Below are 14,607 nucleotides of genomic sequence, written 5' to 3' on the forward strand. Positions count from 1 at the left end.
GTGGATGGTCCCTAAATTTTGGTTTAAAGTAGGCTTATGGAAATGATAACATGATGGTCTGTAAAAATGAAAAATGGAAGAAGAGAGTAAGATGGCATGTTTTTATTGTTTTGTTCTTATTAAACTGAAATTATGTGATTTTCAAAAATCCTTAATTTTTAATTCCATAAAATGTCAAGACCAAACTTGCATTGAAATACCAAAATTCACTGGAATACCTGGTCAGGTGAAGATGGAGACAGCAAAGCAGCATACTCAGCGAGAGCTCATATTAGCTCAGCATCACAGGGTGGTTTTTTTCCCAGTGTGTTGCGATGAGTGTATAAATAGTGATGCTATTCATGGCATCTGTAAAATGGACAGTAAACAGGAAGCGGTTACTTTTTGAAAGGTTTTACAGATCCTCAAACAGAAACCAGAAGTTAATTTGAAGTATAGACAGTTGAAGAGAGGCCACAACTTCCTAAAAAACCTTGATGTAGAGGGTTAAATCAAAATATTTACTGCGGGTGAGTCAGGAAATGACTGTCTGAAACGGGATACTTTGATGTCATAAATTTGAATCACATCTGTGATCCCAGATAATGTGTCTCTAAAGAACAGAAGCAATCCACCAGCAACCAGTAGAGAGTGATCCCAGAGCCCACCAGTCTAGAGGTTTCCCAAGATTTCAAGATGACCATTGAACATAAAATAATGCAGAGAGGCAGTAGGCCTATACTTGTTTGTTTGTCACACACCAAAGCGATGACATTTCCATCAGCTGCACCATTCCAACAGGCGTCCACACTTTCCTGGCAACTGCAGTGGGTGGGAGCTCTGTCCAAATAATTTGCTATAGATCTCCTTTTGTTGTCCAGCCCCAGTTTGCTGCAGTCTGCTTGTCTAGGTGGCATGCTGTTGACTGACTCCAAATGCAGCCTGCCTTGTAAGGCAACATGCTTCATGTTGGTTCTGAGCAAACATCCAACCTTGCATCATCGACACCTTTAGCTTTGTTGACTGTCATAAATCATGACCATGGATTTCTCTAGGCCCCCAGGTCTTCATTATCCACTACAGGTAGGTACTGCTAAGGTTGCGGATAATTCATCACAAACATCCCAGGTGTGCAACAACAGTGGAGAAGAGCATCCATTTTCTTGGTCAACATTCTTTCAAGATTACTTATTGTGTGTTTGGCCCACCAGAGCTTCAGCAGTAATGGAATGCAACCTGTGGTATGAGGAAATCCAGCACACAGAGATATCAAGACAACAATTACCCAGCGGGTACTCATATTTTTACATTGAACCAAACTCATGTTGGAATCTCCTTCTCGTCTCAGACAGAATTCCTATGTGCTAAAAATCACCAGTATAACTTACCTCAGAGTTCAAACAGATGGTTTATGGAAGAGTCAGAATTGAAGGGTCAGAATTGAATACAGAATACAAGATATTGGTACTCAGCTCTGGTTACACTCAGTCTAGACCAGTGATCACAAAGTGGGAACCCCAGACAATAGAATAAGCTGCTTTTATATTTGATGCCACACAAAGTAATATATTTTCTCTAACAACTAACCATCTGAATCCACATATGGTGTCTCCTCAACTAACTGAGTATACGATTGGCTCGGTAGATATGTGCCATACAAACCCTGTAAAAGTTCATAGAGAACCAACTATGGTGTGCTGGACAATGCCTTTACTTCCTGTTGTTTGCTGCTACAGCTGTTTATACAGAGCTAAGCATGATATGAAACAATTCATATAAAACACAACCTACGAATCTTGAGTGTTATTTTATTATATGAGCACACATAATCCTTCAACCATTGACTACAATGGGAGGTAGCCTAAAACGCACATGGCAGAGAGCTGCATCAGCATTCTGAAACATGACACATGACTCATTTCACCATTTCATAATATTCATCATTTGTGTAGCATGTAGATGTTACAGAAAGTTTAAAAAAAACAATCTCTAGACTGGTATTAGCAGTTCTAAATAAACAAAGTTAAGACAACAGACCAATGGGTGGACCTGAACTGATGGCGTCTTTCTACACAGCAAGGCGGTTCTGAGTTCATGTCCTGTTTCGTGCAGAGTTTGCATGTTCTCCCCGTGGGTTCTCTGGTTTCTCCAGTTTCCTCTCACCTCCAAAAAAAATGCAGCACAGGCTAATTGGCCGGCCCAAACTGACCATAGGTATGAGTGTGTGCTTGCGTGGTTGTCTGTGTGGCTCTGCGGTGCACTGGCGTCGTGCCTGGAGTTTCCCCCTCCTCACGCCCTAAGCCGGCTGGGATAGGCTCCAGCTCCCTGTGACTTGCTACAGCGGATAAAGCGGTGACAGAAAATGGATGGATGGATGGAAGTTTATATCTACTGTCTTGTTTAGTTTGAAGTAGGGTAGTAGTCCTCAACAATACTGCAGTAAACACTATTAGCATTAGAATATACACAATTACATTGGTACACAATCATCAGTTGAGGGCAATACCAGATCAATAAGTCAAGTTCACTGTGTAAAGATATATAAATGAAATAATCAATTCTTTTGTTAAATCTCTGGACAAATGAGTTCCCCTGTGTGTTGCAGGTGGATCAGAAGTGCATTTTATTCCTATTGAGATCAATGTGCTTGTGTCTTGTATAAAACATACTGACAGCCTTTTTTCAAATTTTTTCACCACTGTATGAGATTTTTACCAAACACTGCAAACAAAGCAGAAATCAACGTTTCTTCTGGTGAAATACTCTAACCATCTAAAACTGTGGAATTACTTTGGTTGGAAGTTCATGTTTTTGTCCAGCCTGTTTCTGCACTTGTTCCAAGCACCTGGCATATTTCTTCTCATTGGGTTCCTCCATGTGGAATGGTGTTGCAAGGGAGCTTCACCTCCTTTCCCTGGTCAACATCCAGTTGTTGGTCAGAGCCTTATTGGGGAGGCCTACAGTTGGCCTTGGTTGGCTTGAGGTTTCTTTTTTGATTACATTTTTTTAAATTTCATATGCTAATTTTAATCCCCGAGGGGAAATTAGTAGCACACTCTAGTTAGTTAAATGAATTTGCGATTGAATGCTTATTGAGGAATCCGCGATCGAGATCTCAATCTATTTATCTTATTTACGATAAACATTTGTGAACCCTCCCCATACTGATATTAAACCACCTTCTATCTGTGTAACCTTTTCCCACACTCTGATAGACTGTTTGAAGCACTATTGTGTCTCACGAAAGTGCGAGACTTACAGAACGTAGCGCACTTCCGGATGCCATCAGCCAATAGAATGCATGTACGGTATCATGTGACTGCTGACCAAAAATCCGCGATGCGGTGGACTCGCAATCGTTGATGCGCGATCGCACCTGTATATACTTTTTGCGTCTACAGGCCCTGAATTCACAAAAACACATGGGGCCTGTACGCATGCAGGGGTGGTAGAGTGGTGGGGCAGCTCCTTTGTGGTGCGCCCAGATGAGCAACTTGTAAGCCTCGCTCAAGGGCGCCTCGGCAGTGCTCCGAGGGTGAGCTGACACCTCCCACTGTCAGCTCACTCTCCAGGTGTTTATTTTGGGGGGCGGTAGCGGGAATTGAACCGCCGATCTTGGAACATTGGATGACCCCTTTCTACCACTGAGCCACTGCCACCCCTTTTTTTTCTCTCTCCAGTTTCAGCAACATCTATCTTTTGACTTTTTCTTTCATTATCCATCCATCTTAAAGTTGTTTTCCAAAAATGATCCGTCACCCAGGCTCTTTACGCTCTCACTGATGTCCTTGCTGCAAGACATGTTCAACAGCTTTAGTCAGTCGAAGTTTAATCGGAGTTCTGTTCAGTTCAGCTCCTTACCATGCATCCTTGTAACCCTGTTAGGACTGCAACTACACATATTTACCTGTTCTTTTGATTCTCACCAGGGTAATCTGTGGTAGTCAAAATACTGCTTCCACCTGGACCGATAAGCTTCCTTATGAAGTTAATGTATTGCTTTTCACTCGTCATAAGTCAGCTTGTTAATTAAGTTTGGCTAAACTCTTATTGTGGACAAATTTAGTTAAATCAGCTGGTTGGGTATTGCACTGTGAAATTTTTCTAAAGTCTATGGAAGCACATTACTATCTTATTAGAAATTAAAGCAAAAAATCACAAACTTTCAAATTTTCATGTTTATAAAACGTTCTACATTTTTTACACACCTCCAAATAGTTTTTCAAACGTTCTACATTTTTTTACACACCTCCAAATAGTTTTTCACAATACATTGCTTAAAGTTTTTTAAGCAGCTCAATTTTAATTTTGTGTCTGATGTCCATTTATAAAGGATCCAAATAAAGATGTCAACAAGTCCAATGACACAAATTTTATTTTGAAGGAACCACATTGTTTATAGATGTTTTTCCACTTTTCATCACCAACAGTAATAATGGATTTAATCAAATACAAAGACACAATTCAACGTCACGATTTAAGAACATCTGTGATTTTGTCTGATTGAAGGCACATGTTCAGGGTGCAGTGCGGGGTGTCAGTAGGGGTCGTTGAAGGGGAAGTGAGGATGTCCTGCATCCCTGGGAACCCGGCGTCCTTCCACCTGTAACATCCAAACCAAACATCAGAGTTCAGTAATCTTCTCGTTTCTAGCTGCTTCTTCCACCTTGTAGTTAACGGGTGTTGCTGTAGCCTATCCCAGCTGGCTACAAGAAAAAGGCAGGGTAAAGTCTGGACGTGTCACCGATGCATCAGAGCCACATGAAAGACTCACACTCACATCTATGGGCAATTTAGAACTGATCAATTCACCGAAACTTCATGTTTTTGGAGGTGGGAAGAAGCTTGAGAACCTGCACAGAACCCACAGACATGGGGAGAACATACAAACTCCAGACAGATGGGACTTGAATCTTCAACCTTCTTGTTGTGAGGCAGCCCACCCACTGCACCAACGTACAGCCAGCTTTCTGGATGTTTTTTCTTGTTGGGATCATAAGCTAGCCAAAGGTGGAGATGGAAGCCACGGTTAAACACCAGAAAGGTCCCCACCATACAGGGTTTCAAACCAAGTTCAGCATTCTGCAGTTGTACACTAGTGAGACAAGAGACTAGTGAGCATCAGAGCCACAGTCCATGATGAAACAAAAAAATCCAAGAAGATGGCCCTTCAGGATGAACTCCTCACTCATTAGGCAAACAAAATCTGATGAGGAGGAAGATGATCAATCAACATGAAAGGACATGCCCCTGATATGTAACATCCATTCATCCATCCATCCATCCATCTTCAACCGCTTATCCAGGGTCGGGTCACTGGGGCAACAGTCTTCCCTCTCCGCAGACACCTCTTCCAGCTCATCCAGGGGGATCCCGAGGCATTCCCAGGCGAGAGACATAGTCTCTCCAGCATGTCCTAGGTCTTCCCTGAGGTCTCCTCGGGGAAGACCTAGGACATGCCTAGATCACCTCTCCAGGCATCCAGGAGGCATCTGGAACAGATGCCCGAGCCACCTCAGCTGACTCCCCTTGAGGAGGAGGAGCAGTGGCTCTACTCCCGAGCTCCTCCCTGGTGACTGAGCTCCTCACCTGATCTCTAAGGGTGCGCCCTACCACTCTATTGAGAAAATTCATTTCAGACGCTTGTGTCCAGGATCTTGTCCTTTCAGTTATGACCCAAAGCTTATGACCATAGGTGAGGGTATGATATGTAACACTGCAAGGTAAAGTGGCTGATTTAAAGAACAGCTACCAATAGCTGGACAATGCTGGACTGACAGACAGACTAGGGGCAGTGCAAAAGCAGGCGCTATGCAACAGGGCCCTAGAGTCCAGGATCTAGCAGAGTAGATCAGACACCTGCAGGCTGTGCTAAGATGCCACTGTGATGGTCCATCACATAGTAACAGGGTGTGAAATGCTAGTCAGATCAGCCTACATGGAGGTACAACAAAGTGGCTGGAAACGTGTACAGGAACATCTGTACCAGGTACGGACTAGAAGTACCTCAATCACCATCGTAATACCACCAAGAATGCTGAGAAACACAGGGTCGATATCCCAGCAGCCTGTAAAATGAAACTAGAACATTACTCATTCAACTATGATGGATCAACACATGAAACAGACTTACAGTGATTGATGGTACAATGTAGCGCCAGCCTTTATTTAGTGCAGTAACACTCTTCATCTCCTGGTCTTCAAGGGTGAAGTCAAAAACCTGACAATAACAACATCAACATTAAATCCTTGAAAGCAAAGAACTTTTTTCTAAAATAGTGTCATGTATTTAAAAATGTATTTCTGGGTGACGTGAATTCACCTGAATATTCTCTTTGATTCGGGACTCGGTCACACTCTTGGGGATCGTTACCACTCCACGCTGTACCTGCCATCTGCAAATACAACACAGTCTTCTTCAACCCAAGTGTCACTGACAGTGTTGAGGAAAAAAAGTCACGCATCACCAAATTACAAAATAAATGTTTAAGTCTGGTGCAGTTGCCGTCTCAAGGCCACAACATGCTATAATGAAAGCAAACATGAACCAATACGCTTCGGAGCACACCACACCTCTGACCTGTAGTCAGCTGGGATAGACTCCAGCAACAAACTAGAAAAGCGGATGTGGACGAGAAGATTACAGTCGTCTTCTCTTCAAAAAAATGAATGGATGGATGGATAAAACAGCAAATAGTGAAAGAATGTCAAGTCATCAGTCCGTGAACTGTGTCCATGACAATGATCCATGACAATGATCCCAAGTATTTGTATCAAGACATTTAGAACGACATGTGGCAATCTATTTATAACAGCAAGTAAAAATGAGTAACTTAACTGTGATTTTTCAGATTTGAACTTTAGATGTAGAGACAGAATAGATTAGATATGGATCAAATTGATGAAATCTAACATGTAGGAACAATTGTAGATACCTATGAAGATTCCTACTTATAAGAAATTTGTTAACAAATTTTAACATTCACTTTCTGTCACTGAATCCGCTGTAGCGGGTCACGGGAGCTGGAGCCTATCTCCATTTTAACATAACAAAATTAATTCTGGACATTGTTAATTCGAATTCCAACAAGAAAAGAAATTATGAATATGTTGGCTTGGATTCTTAAGTACCATCCCTAAAAAGCAACTCTTATCTGCAACCACTTTTATACTACTGATATAGAGGATAAATGAGGTTGCCATAGGAATAAACCATTTTATAATTGTCATCAGGTTAATTTATCAGTTAACATATCTATAAGGGCGTTACGGTGGCATAGTGGATGGCACTGTTGCCTCACAGCTAGAAGGTTCCAGTTTCGAATCCTTTCTGTGTGGAATTTCTTCTTTGTCCACGTGGTTTCTCTGGCTCACTCCCACCACGGAAAACACTTAAGGTGAATTGGTCACTCCAAATTGCCCTTAGATGTGTGTGTGTGTGTGTGTGTGTGTGTGTGTGTGTGTGTGTGTGTGTGTGTGTGTGTGTGTGTGTGTTCATGTGGCTACGCAGTGCACTGGGGTTATTCTCAGAGTGTCCCCCGCCTCTCGCCTGTAAGTCCGCTGAGATAGGCTCCAGCAACCCCCGTGACTTATAAAAGCGGAATAAGAGGTAAGAAGAATGTCTTTCTGCTACTCTAAAGTCCTATTTAGTAAAGCAGAATTGAAAACCAATAGATTTTCTATATTAAGGTTTTAACTTAAAAACATAGACCTTTCTAAATATCAAATAAATCTATGTGTCGGTTAGGAGTGCACTGACGTCACCTCAGGATGACCTGAGCTGGTGACTTCTTATATTTCTCCGCCAGGGCGGTGAGCAGAGGCTCCTCAAGTATAACGGGTTCATCGGGCTGTTTCCAGGCCCGGTCAGGTGACCCCAGAGGGCTGTAGGCCGTCATCACCACGTCCTGTTTTCGGCAGTGATCCAGCAGCTCTACCTGGGCCAGGCAGGGGTGGCTCTCTACCTGTCGGACCAAAAGAAAAAACATGATGGTCTGCTGCTGTCAGACAACCAAACCCGACACGTTATAATGGCATTCAACACTAAACCAGCTGGGAAATATTCTCATAAAAATTTTATCATCACAAGCAGCCCACACCTGAAGAACAGTAGGCTTGATCCTGGCCACAGATAAAACATCGTCTAACTGCCGACTATTGAAGTTGGACAGGCCAATGGATTTAATAAGGCCCTTGTCCACCAGCTTCTCCATGGCAGCCCAGGTCAGCTTGTAGTCTGTGGTGTCATACAGCATGGTTCCATCCTCTGCTTTGGGGAAAGGATCGTCTCCACGTCTGTGGGGGAAAGATAAAACCCTATTTAATAGAAGGATTAAAGCCACCTTGGACATCAAGGTACAGGTCAGTAAGTGGAAAGTGGAAAGAGACAGATGGATTACAGTAGTACCTAGAGACACGAGCTGCTCAACATTTAAGTTGTTTCAGATACAAGTTGTTGCTCTGTCCATGTTTTTGTTTGAAATACGAGCAAAATCTGAGATACCACCAATGCTTCAGGACAGCACCACTAGTTGGCGGATGGATACAACATCAGCTGAGACCAGATCCTGTTCTCTTGACTTGTGTTCTTGCGACTTTGGCGTTTCTTTTCATACTTTATCATTGTTTACGTAACTTAAATATAATAATGCACAGATAAAGTCTGCATGTCTATTGGTTTTATAAAAATATAAATATTTTTTATCATTTATGTAGTTGTGGATTAGAAACAGGTTAAACTCTCACTTTAATCTGACACATTTAGCACCTACTCATGTGTTGGAATCAGGACAAGGGTAGGGACACTTTTATTGTGTGTACTGGTTCAACACAACATCAGAAAACCAAATCAGTGATCACAATAGTGACTTGAATCTTTGTTAAGCCACACTCTGCTTCTTCGTGAAATTAAGGAGTACCATGAGAACTATGAATGATAAGAAAAAGTAAGAGAAAACCCTCAAAGTTGCTTTAAATTCTTATTTCGTATACCCAGAAGTTAGAACAAGAACTACACATTGCAGGGTTGACGAGATGCATGCAATGCATACATGCCTTCTTTTGGCGACTTCTATATTTAAGTATAAATAAGTAAATTAAACCAAGTTTGCAAACATTTAACTTCTATTTATGAAAGGTGTCTACATTAATTTCATAAACTTTGATATTAAGTGGGTATTTTTACAGACTGGTCCGAGTTTCAGGAGCCTTTAATCAAAGCACGACACATGACGACAGGTCTGATTTAACAAAACCTTGATTTGTTTTTGGACCGTTTTGTCAGTGTGTGTGTGCTTTTTGTTTTTTCTCACTTTCTTTGTGTGTTTGTTCTAGTTTGTTCTTATTCTGAACATCCTGTATTTAACCTCAAAACAAGTCCAGTTAATGTTTTCACAACAATTTCTCTATTAATAAATGTATTCTTTCTCAAATTTTTAAAAGCTCCGAAAATATTACATACCAGGACAACCAGTAATTGCATTAAAGGTGTTCCTTCTCCTTAACAACTGGGAATATAAAGCCTTAATCATTAGGTTTTTCTTTTTGTTTTCTTTTGTTGATCTCTGTGTGAGCTCACTGGAAGCCAAGGGGCCAGTGGATGAGATAGAGGTCCAGGTAATCCAGCTTCAGGTCCTTCAGGGTCTTCATTAGTGATGGTTCCACGTCATCTGGGTGATGTCGGGTGTTCCACAGCTTGGATGTGATGAACACGTCGTTTCTTGTCAGGGCCTGGTGCACAAACATCAGATACATAATCAACAAATAAATAAAGCTACGCTTTTGTCTCTACTTCCATTACATGAACAAAGCGTTTATCTCCTAGATCGTTACTCAGAAAAATGTTTAAATCTGATGCTGACCATTTGCCCCCGATAGAGAGAATCAATCCACCTGACAAGTGTAGGTGGTCAAGATGCTCATTTGATTGCATGATTATTAGCAGGTGTGTGTTGGGTCACAACAAAACGTGCACTTTTATCACAAGAAATTTTCACGGATATTACACATGGAAGGATGTGGCCCATCAGGAGATAATTACATGGCACAATTATTGCGTGAATCTTGGGCTGCTAGAATAAACGTGACAAATGAACGTTCAGTTCACAAAGAGCTCTGACAGATTTTCCTTTTTTGCATTCTCCTGCAACACTTCTGACATCTGTGGAATTGTGTTGGAATAAAATCGCACATTTCAGAATGGCCACTGAATCTTTTACATTAACTGCTCTATTAAATGAACACAAGTTTCTGTCAATCTAAAAGGAGTTCTTGTTATTCTGTCAGCGATTGTATGGCATTAGAATCTGCTTTTACCTTGTCTGGGCCGAAGGCTTCCTGTAGGGCTTCTCCAATCTCAGCCTCATTGCCATAAATGGCTGCACAGTCGATGTGGCGATACCCAGCCTCCAAGGCCCAAAGAACTGCTTGTTTCACCTGCAACAGGGTAAAAATATGTGTAAAACATAAATTTAATAGCGTGCAATTTGTATCGGTATTGCATTAGTTCCTTGCATGTCGCAGACATTTCAAAGAGGTGTTTCCACAACATTTTCTCATAAAACAATTAACAGAAATGAATGTCCAGTAATGGCGGCTTTTCATCTGAAATGTGTGCACAACATTCCTAATATCCCTAATACATATGTATTATGGTAACCTAACAAGACAAACAGGAGCAGATCAAAACGAGGCTTCAGAATAAGAGACAGTTATCCTGCAGTTGTGGCTTACTAGTCACATGACTCTATTCTTCTTACTAGTCACATGACTCTATTCTTCTTACTAGTCACATGACTATATTCTTCTCAACTAACAAGTGATAACTGCAGCTTCAGTTAGGTTGGATGTGTGTCAGGAAACAGGTCCCTCCGGAACTAAAAAAAAAAAAAAAACCACGACTGTGAGCAAACTAATGAAGCTCAACAGTTCTTTAAAAATACATAAATGGCAAACCATAGAAACTATTACAAGATGCACATTTTTACATTTCATAGAAACCGTGTGTAAAACGTCAGAGAATTGTGATTTCTGATGAAATGTCTACTAGAGACTGTTTGCCATTATGCATGGACAATGAAGGGTAAAGGACATAAAACCAAACCAAACAGTGTAAACTTACCCAACCCTATCGTTAGTGAAGTCGTAGGTAACCAAGTATTTGAACAAAGAAGATTAAGATTAATCTGAGGAGATCTTATTTTAAAAAAAAAAAAGACACAAGTGAAGACTTCACCATTCCTGACTTGCTCTTCCATGTTCCCAGTCCAATGAGGGGCATCTTCTGCCCTGTGTGGAGAACTGCAACATCACCCATGTCTCCCAGAAGAACCTTAAGGTAAGGAAAGCAAATTTTAGTCAACACAGTGTTCAGATATGAAAAATACACCCTCTTTAATCAGATGGAAACCTCCAGGAAAGTTTTTTATATTAATGAGCCCCTGGTTGAAGTTATAATAGATACGCAGATGGAAGAGGTGATCAAATAGATCAGATAAATCACAAAATTAAACTGGTTTCATATTGTTATTATCATTTTGTAGTTTATACTGTACAACAACCCGCAACCTACGCAAGCAGATGAAGCAGGTTGAGAAAATGAATGAATTTACAACAACATGACTTCTTGAGACTTTGCAACGAAAAGGAATCTAACATTACAAGTCCTCTGAACACAATAAAACTTGTCCAGCATCATTTTCTTCTTTTAGCTTCAGGTAAAAACTGATTTAGAACAAATCTGAGGCTTGGAATAACTTACCTGTACCATCTCGAGAAATTGTTCCTGATTTTATTTATTTTGTATACTGTACTGATCCCCTAGGGCAGCAGTTCCCAACCTTTTTTACACCACAGACCGGTTTCAACCACGACAATATTCATTTGCTCAATAATCATTAATAACGCCAAGACGGCTGTAGTCTAATAATAAATCACCGCAGTGGTCTGATGTCAAATGCAGACATCAACAGAAAATACACCTTTTTTACATAAATTGATATCAAAAGCTCTGTAAAAGAAATTATTTTAGAACGAACATCCTTTTTAATCTTCTTCTTCTTTTCCTTTTGGCTTTTCCCTTCAGGGGTCGCCACAGCGAATCAATTTCCTCCATCTAGCCCTGTCCTTTGAATCTTCTTCTCTCACACCAACTACCTTCATGTCTTCCCTCATTACATCCATAAACCTCCTCTTTGGTCTTCCTCTAGGCGTCCTGCGAACATCCTTTTTAATAAAAAATGATATAAAAAAACTCGATTCTAGTGACTGCACTGATGATTCATCTTGAAATACCCGACTGCCATTTACAATCATTGCATTCAATGTAGGAGAAATACTGATCATTTCTATATAAAAGAGTGAACAAGTCAATCAAATAATAATAATAATGAGAAATAATGGAGCCCTGAGCTTGTTTCTCTGCAATAAGCTGGTCCCATCTTGGGATAAAGGGAGACAATGATCCCCGTATTGTGTTCAGGACGTCCGGTCTACTCCTTAGTTTGGTTTTATTTGCAGTCACTGAAGAAAATCCCACGTGACAGAGACAAGAAGTAGGAAATGGAAGCAGTGTTTTCAATACTTTTTGAGCTTATTCTGCCTTGATTTTAATCCAGAACACTAAGAAAGACAGAAATTCAAATGTGCCACCTGGTACTGGGTCGCAACCCTGTGGTTGGGGACCGCTGCCCTTGGGCACATGTGTCAAATCCACGACAGTATAAAAAAGGTTATAGAGTGTCTAAAAATAAATAGGTCAAAAGTGTGCTTTGACCAAAACTGCATATCCCACAACGCAATAATCCTGATCCATGACAATGCCTGACCTCATGTGGCTAGAGTATGCAGGCAGTTCCTGGAGGATGAAGGAATTGATACCATTGACTGGCCCCCACGTACACCTGACCTAAACCCAATTGAACACCTCTGGGACATTATGTTTAGGTCCATCCGGCGCTGCCAGGTTGCTCCTCACTATCCAGGAGCTCAGTGATGCCCTGGTCCAGATCTGGGAGGAGATCCCCCAGGACACCATCCGTTGTCTCATTAGGACAATGCCCCAACTTTGTCAGGCATGCGTACAAGCACATGGGGGCCACGCAAACTACTGAGAATCATTTTGAGTTGCTAAAGTGACATTTTGGCAAAATCGACCAGTCTGCTGCATCATTTTTTCATCATTCATCATTTTTTGGGGCGTCTTTGATTTCTCCTCTCTTATGGGTTATCATTTTCATTTCTATCAAATCACGTGGCATCATTTTGTTGCTAATTCATCACTACATCACCTACTTACTATCAGGAAAGATATTCAAGATCATTTTCCCCCGTTTCGATCTGATGTGTTTTCAAAATGTTCCTCTAAAATATATATCAACAAAAGATGGAACTGCACTCATTATTGGAAGACTTTCTATTCCAAAGACACTTCCTTTCTCAGATCACTCCCAAACGCTTTACACTCTTCAGATTAAATAGTGTATTAACAGAGAGCTTTCAGTGAGTAGACAGCTGTGCAACACCAGCCGACACACGTTTGAATATGATAAAAAAGCATGGTTAGAGTTCTATAGAATCATTTACAGTAAGTAAGAATCCAATTAATTCTGGTGTGGAAAAAATAATCCTCTTTTTTGCACAAGAAAAAGCGTACACGGAAGCTCTGTCAGGCACAGGCGTTGACTTCAGTTTCCCCCTAAAAGTCAGCAGACTGAGCTCTTCATCAGGCAGAAGAATGCTGACATCAGGAACAACTTTGAGGCTCTCCGAGCTGGAGACAGACTGGTCCCCCCCCCCCTCACTCCACGGAGAAATCACTCATCCAAGTGAGACATGCTGAGATTTAAAGTAGAAAGCTGCAATTTATTTCAGTGCAGCACACATGGAACCAAATATTATCTTGACTATATACAAATGCTGTTTGTCTGGCTCATAACCTCTGACAAAACGAATGTTTAAACACTCGAATGCTTCTGCATTCGTTTTCCATGTTAGCAGACGAGCCTGACGAGCTCTGGAGAAACGGAAACATTCAATAATGCACACACACAAAAAAAAAAAAAGTATCACTGTTAATGTCAGTATGATGCTTTCTATTAGTTCTTGAGCTCTCCTGTCGCGTCTGGATATCTACGTACCGTTCTGGATGTTGTAACCTGCGAATTAAAGCCAGCGTCTGTCTCCTGTCGCCTCCTTCAGTAGAACAAGCACGGATGTGGACACCAGTTCACTATCTCACTACTTCCGGGTTCGACTGGGGCTTTCCCCTTGTTCTAAATTAAAGGCATCGTGTGGACGAGAAGCCCCAAAATCCAACGTTTATAGGGTAAAATCTTTCTATTTTGTGTATTTTTATTCAGTTATCAATATGCCTGGTTGATTTAATAAATATAAAGCCATCATTTTTTGTTGCATCATTTGTTATGAAATGCAGTTGTTTAGGTCTTACCTGGGGTAACTTGATATCCTTTGAAAGCGCTGCAAACTCAGCAGTTTACGGCACTGTCGTTTACGACATTTCCAGCCGGTGGAAAAGTTCGTCACGTGACAAACATGTAGACAACAATAGACACTTTATAGATCTGTTGATCCAATGTTTTGGTCAGTCCTATTTAATGCTATTAATATTCA

General features: G+C 41.0%; 1 protein-coding gene across 1 annotated transcript; it reads right to left on the bottom strand.

Moving 5' to 3' along the window:
- Nucleotides 1-4,308: 4,308 nt before the first annotated feature.
- Nucleotides 4,309-14,161, bottom strand: akr1a1b (aldo-keto reductase family 1, member A1b (aldehyde reductase)). The gene is made up of 9 exons (XM_068318519.1): nt 14,115-14,161; nt 11,213-11,308; nt 10,294-10,413; nt 9,557-9,708; nt 8,079-8,274; nt 7,744-7,943; nt 6,302-6,374; nt 6,113-6,199; nt 4,309-4,582 (listed from the first exon to the last, which is right to left on the bottom strand). The coding sequence occupies exons 2-9, from the start codon at nt 11,291-11,293 to the stop codon at nt 4,517-4,519; spliced, it is 975 nt and encodes a 324-aa protein (XP_068174620.1). The 5' UTR covers nt 11,294-11,308; nt 14,115-14,161; the 3' UTR covers nt 4,309-4,516.
- Nucleotides 14,162-14,607: the final 446 nt, after the last annotated feature.

The sequence above is a fragment of the Antennarius striatus genome, chromosome 7 (genome assembly GCF_040054535.1).
Source record: "Antennarius striatus isolate MH-2024 chromosome 7, ASM4005453v1, whole genome shotgun sequence".
In the NCBI taxonomy this organism is placed as follows: domain Eukaryota; kingdom Metazoa; phylum Chordata; class Actinopteri; order Lophiiformes; family Antennariidae; genus Antennarius; species Antennarius striatus.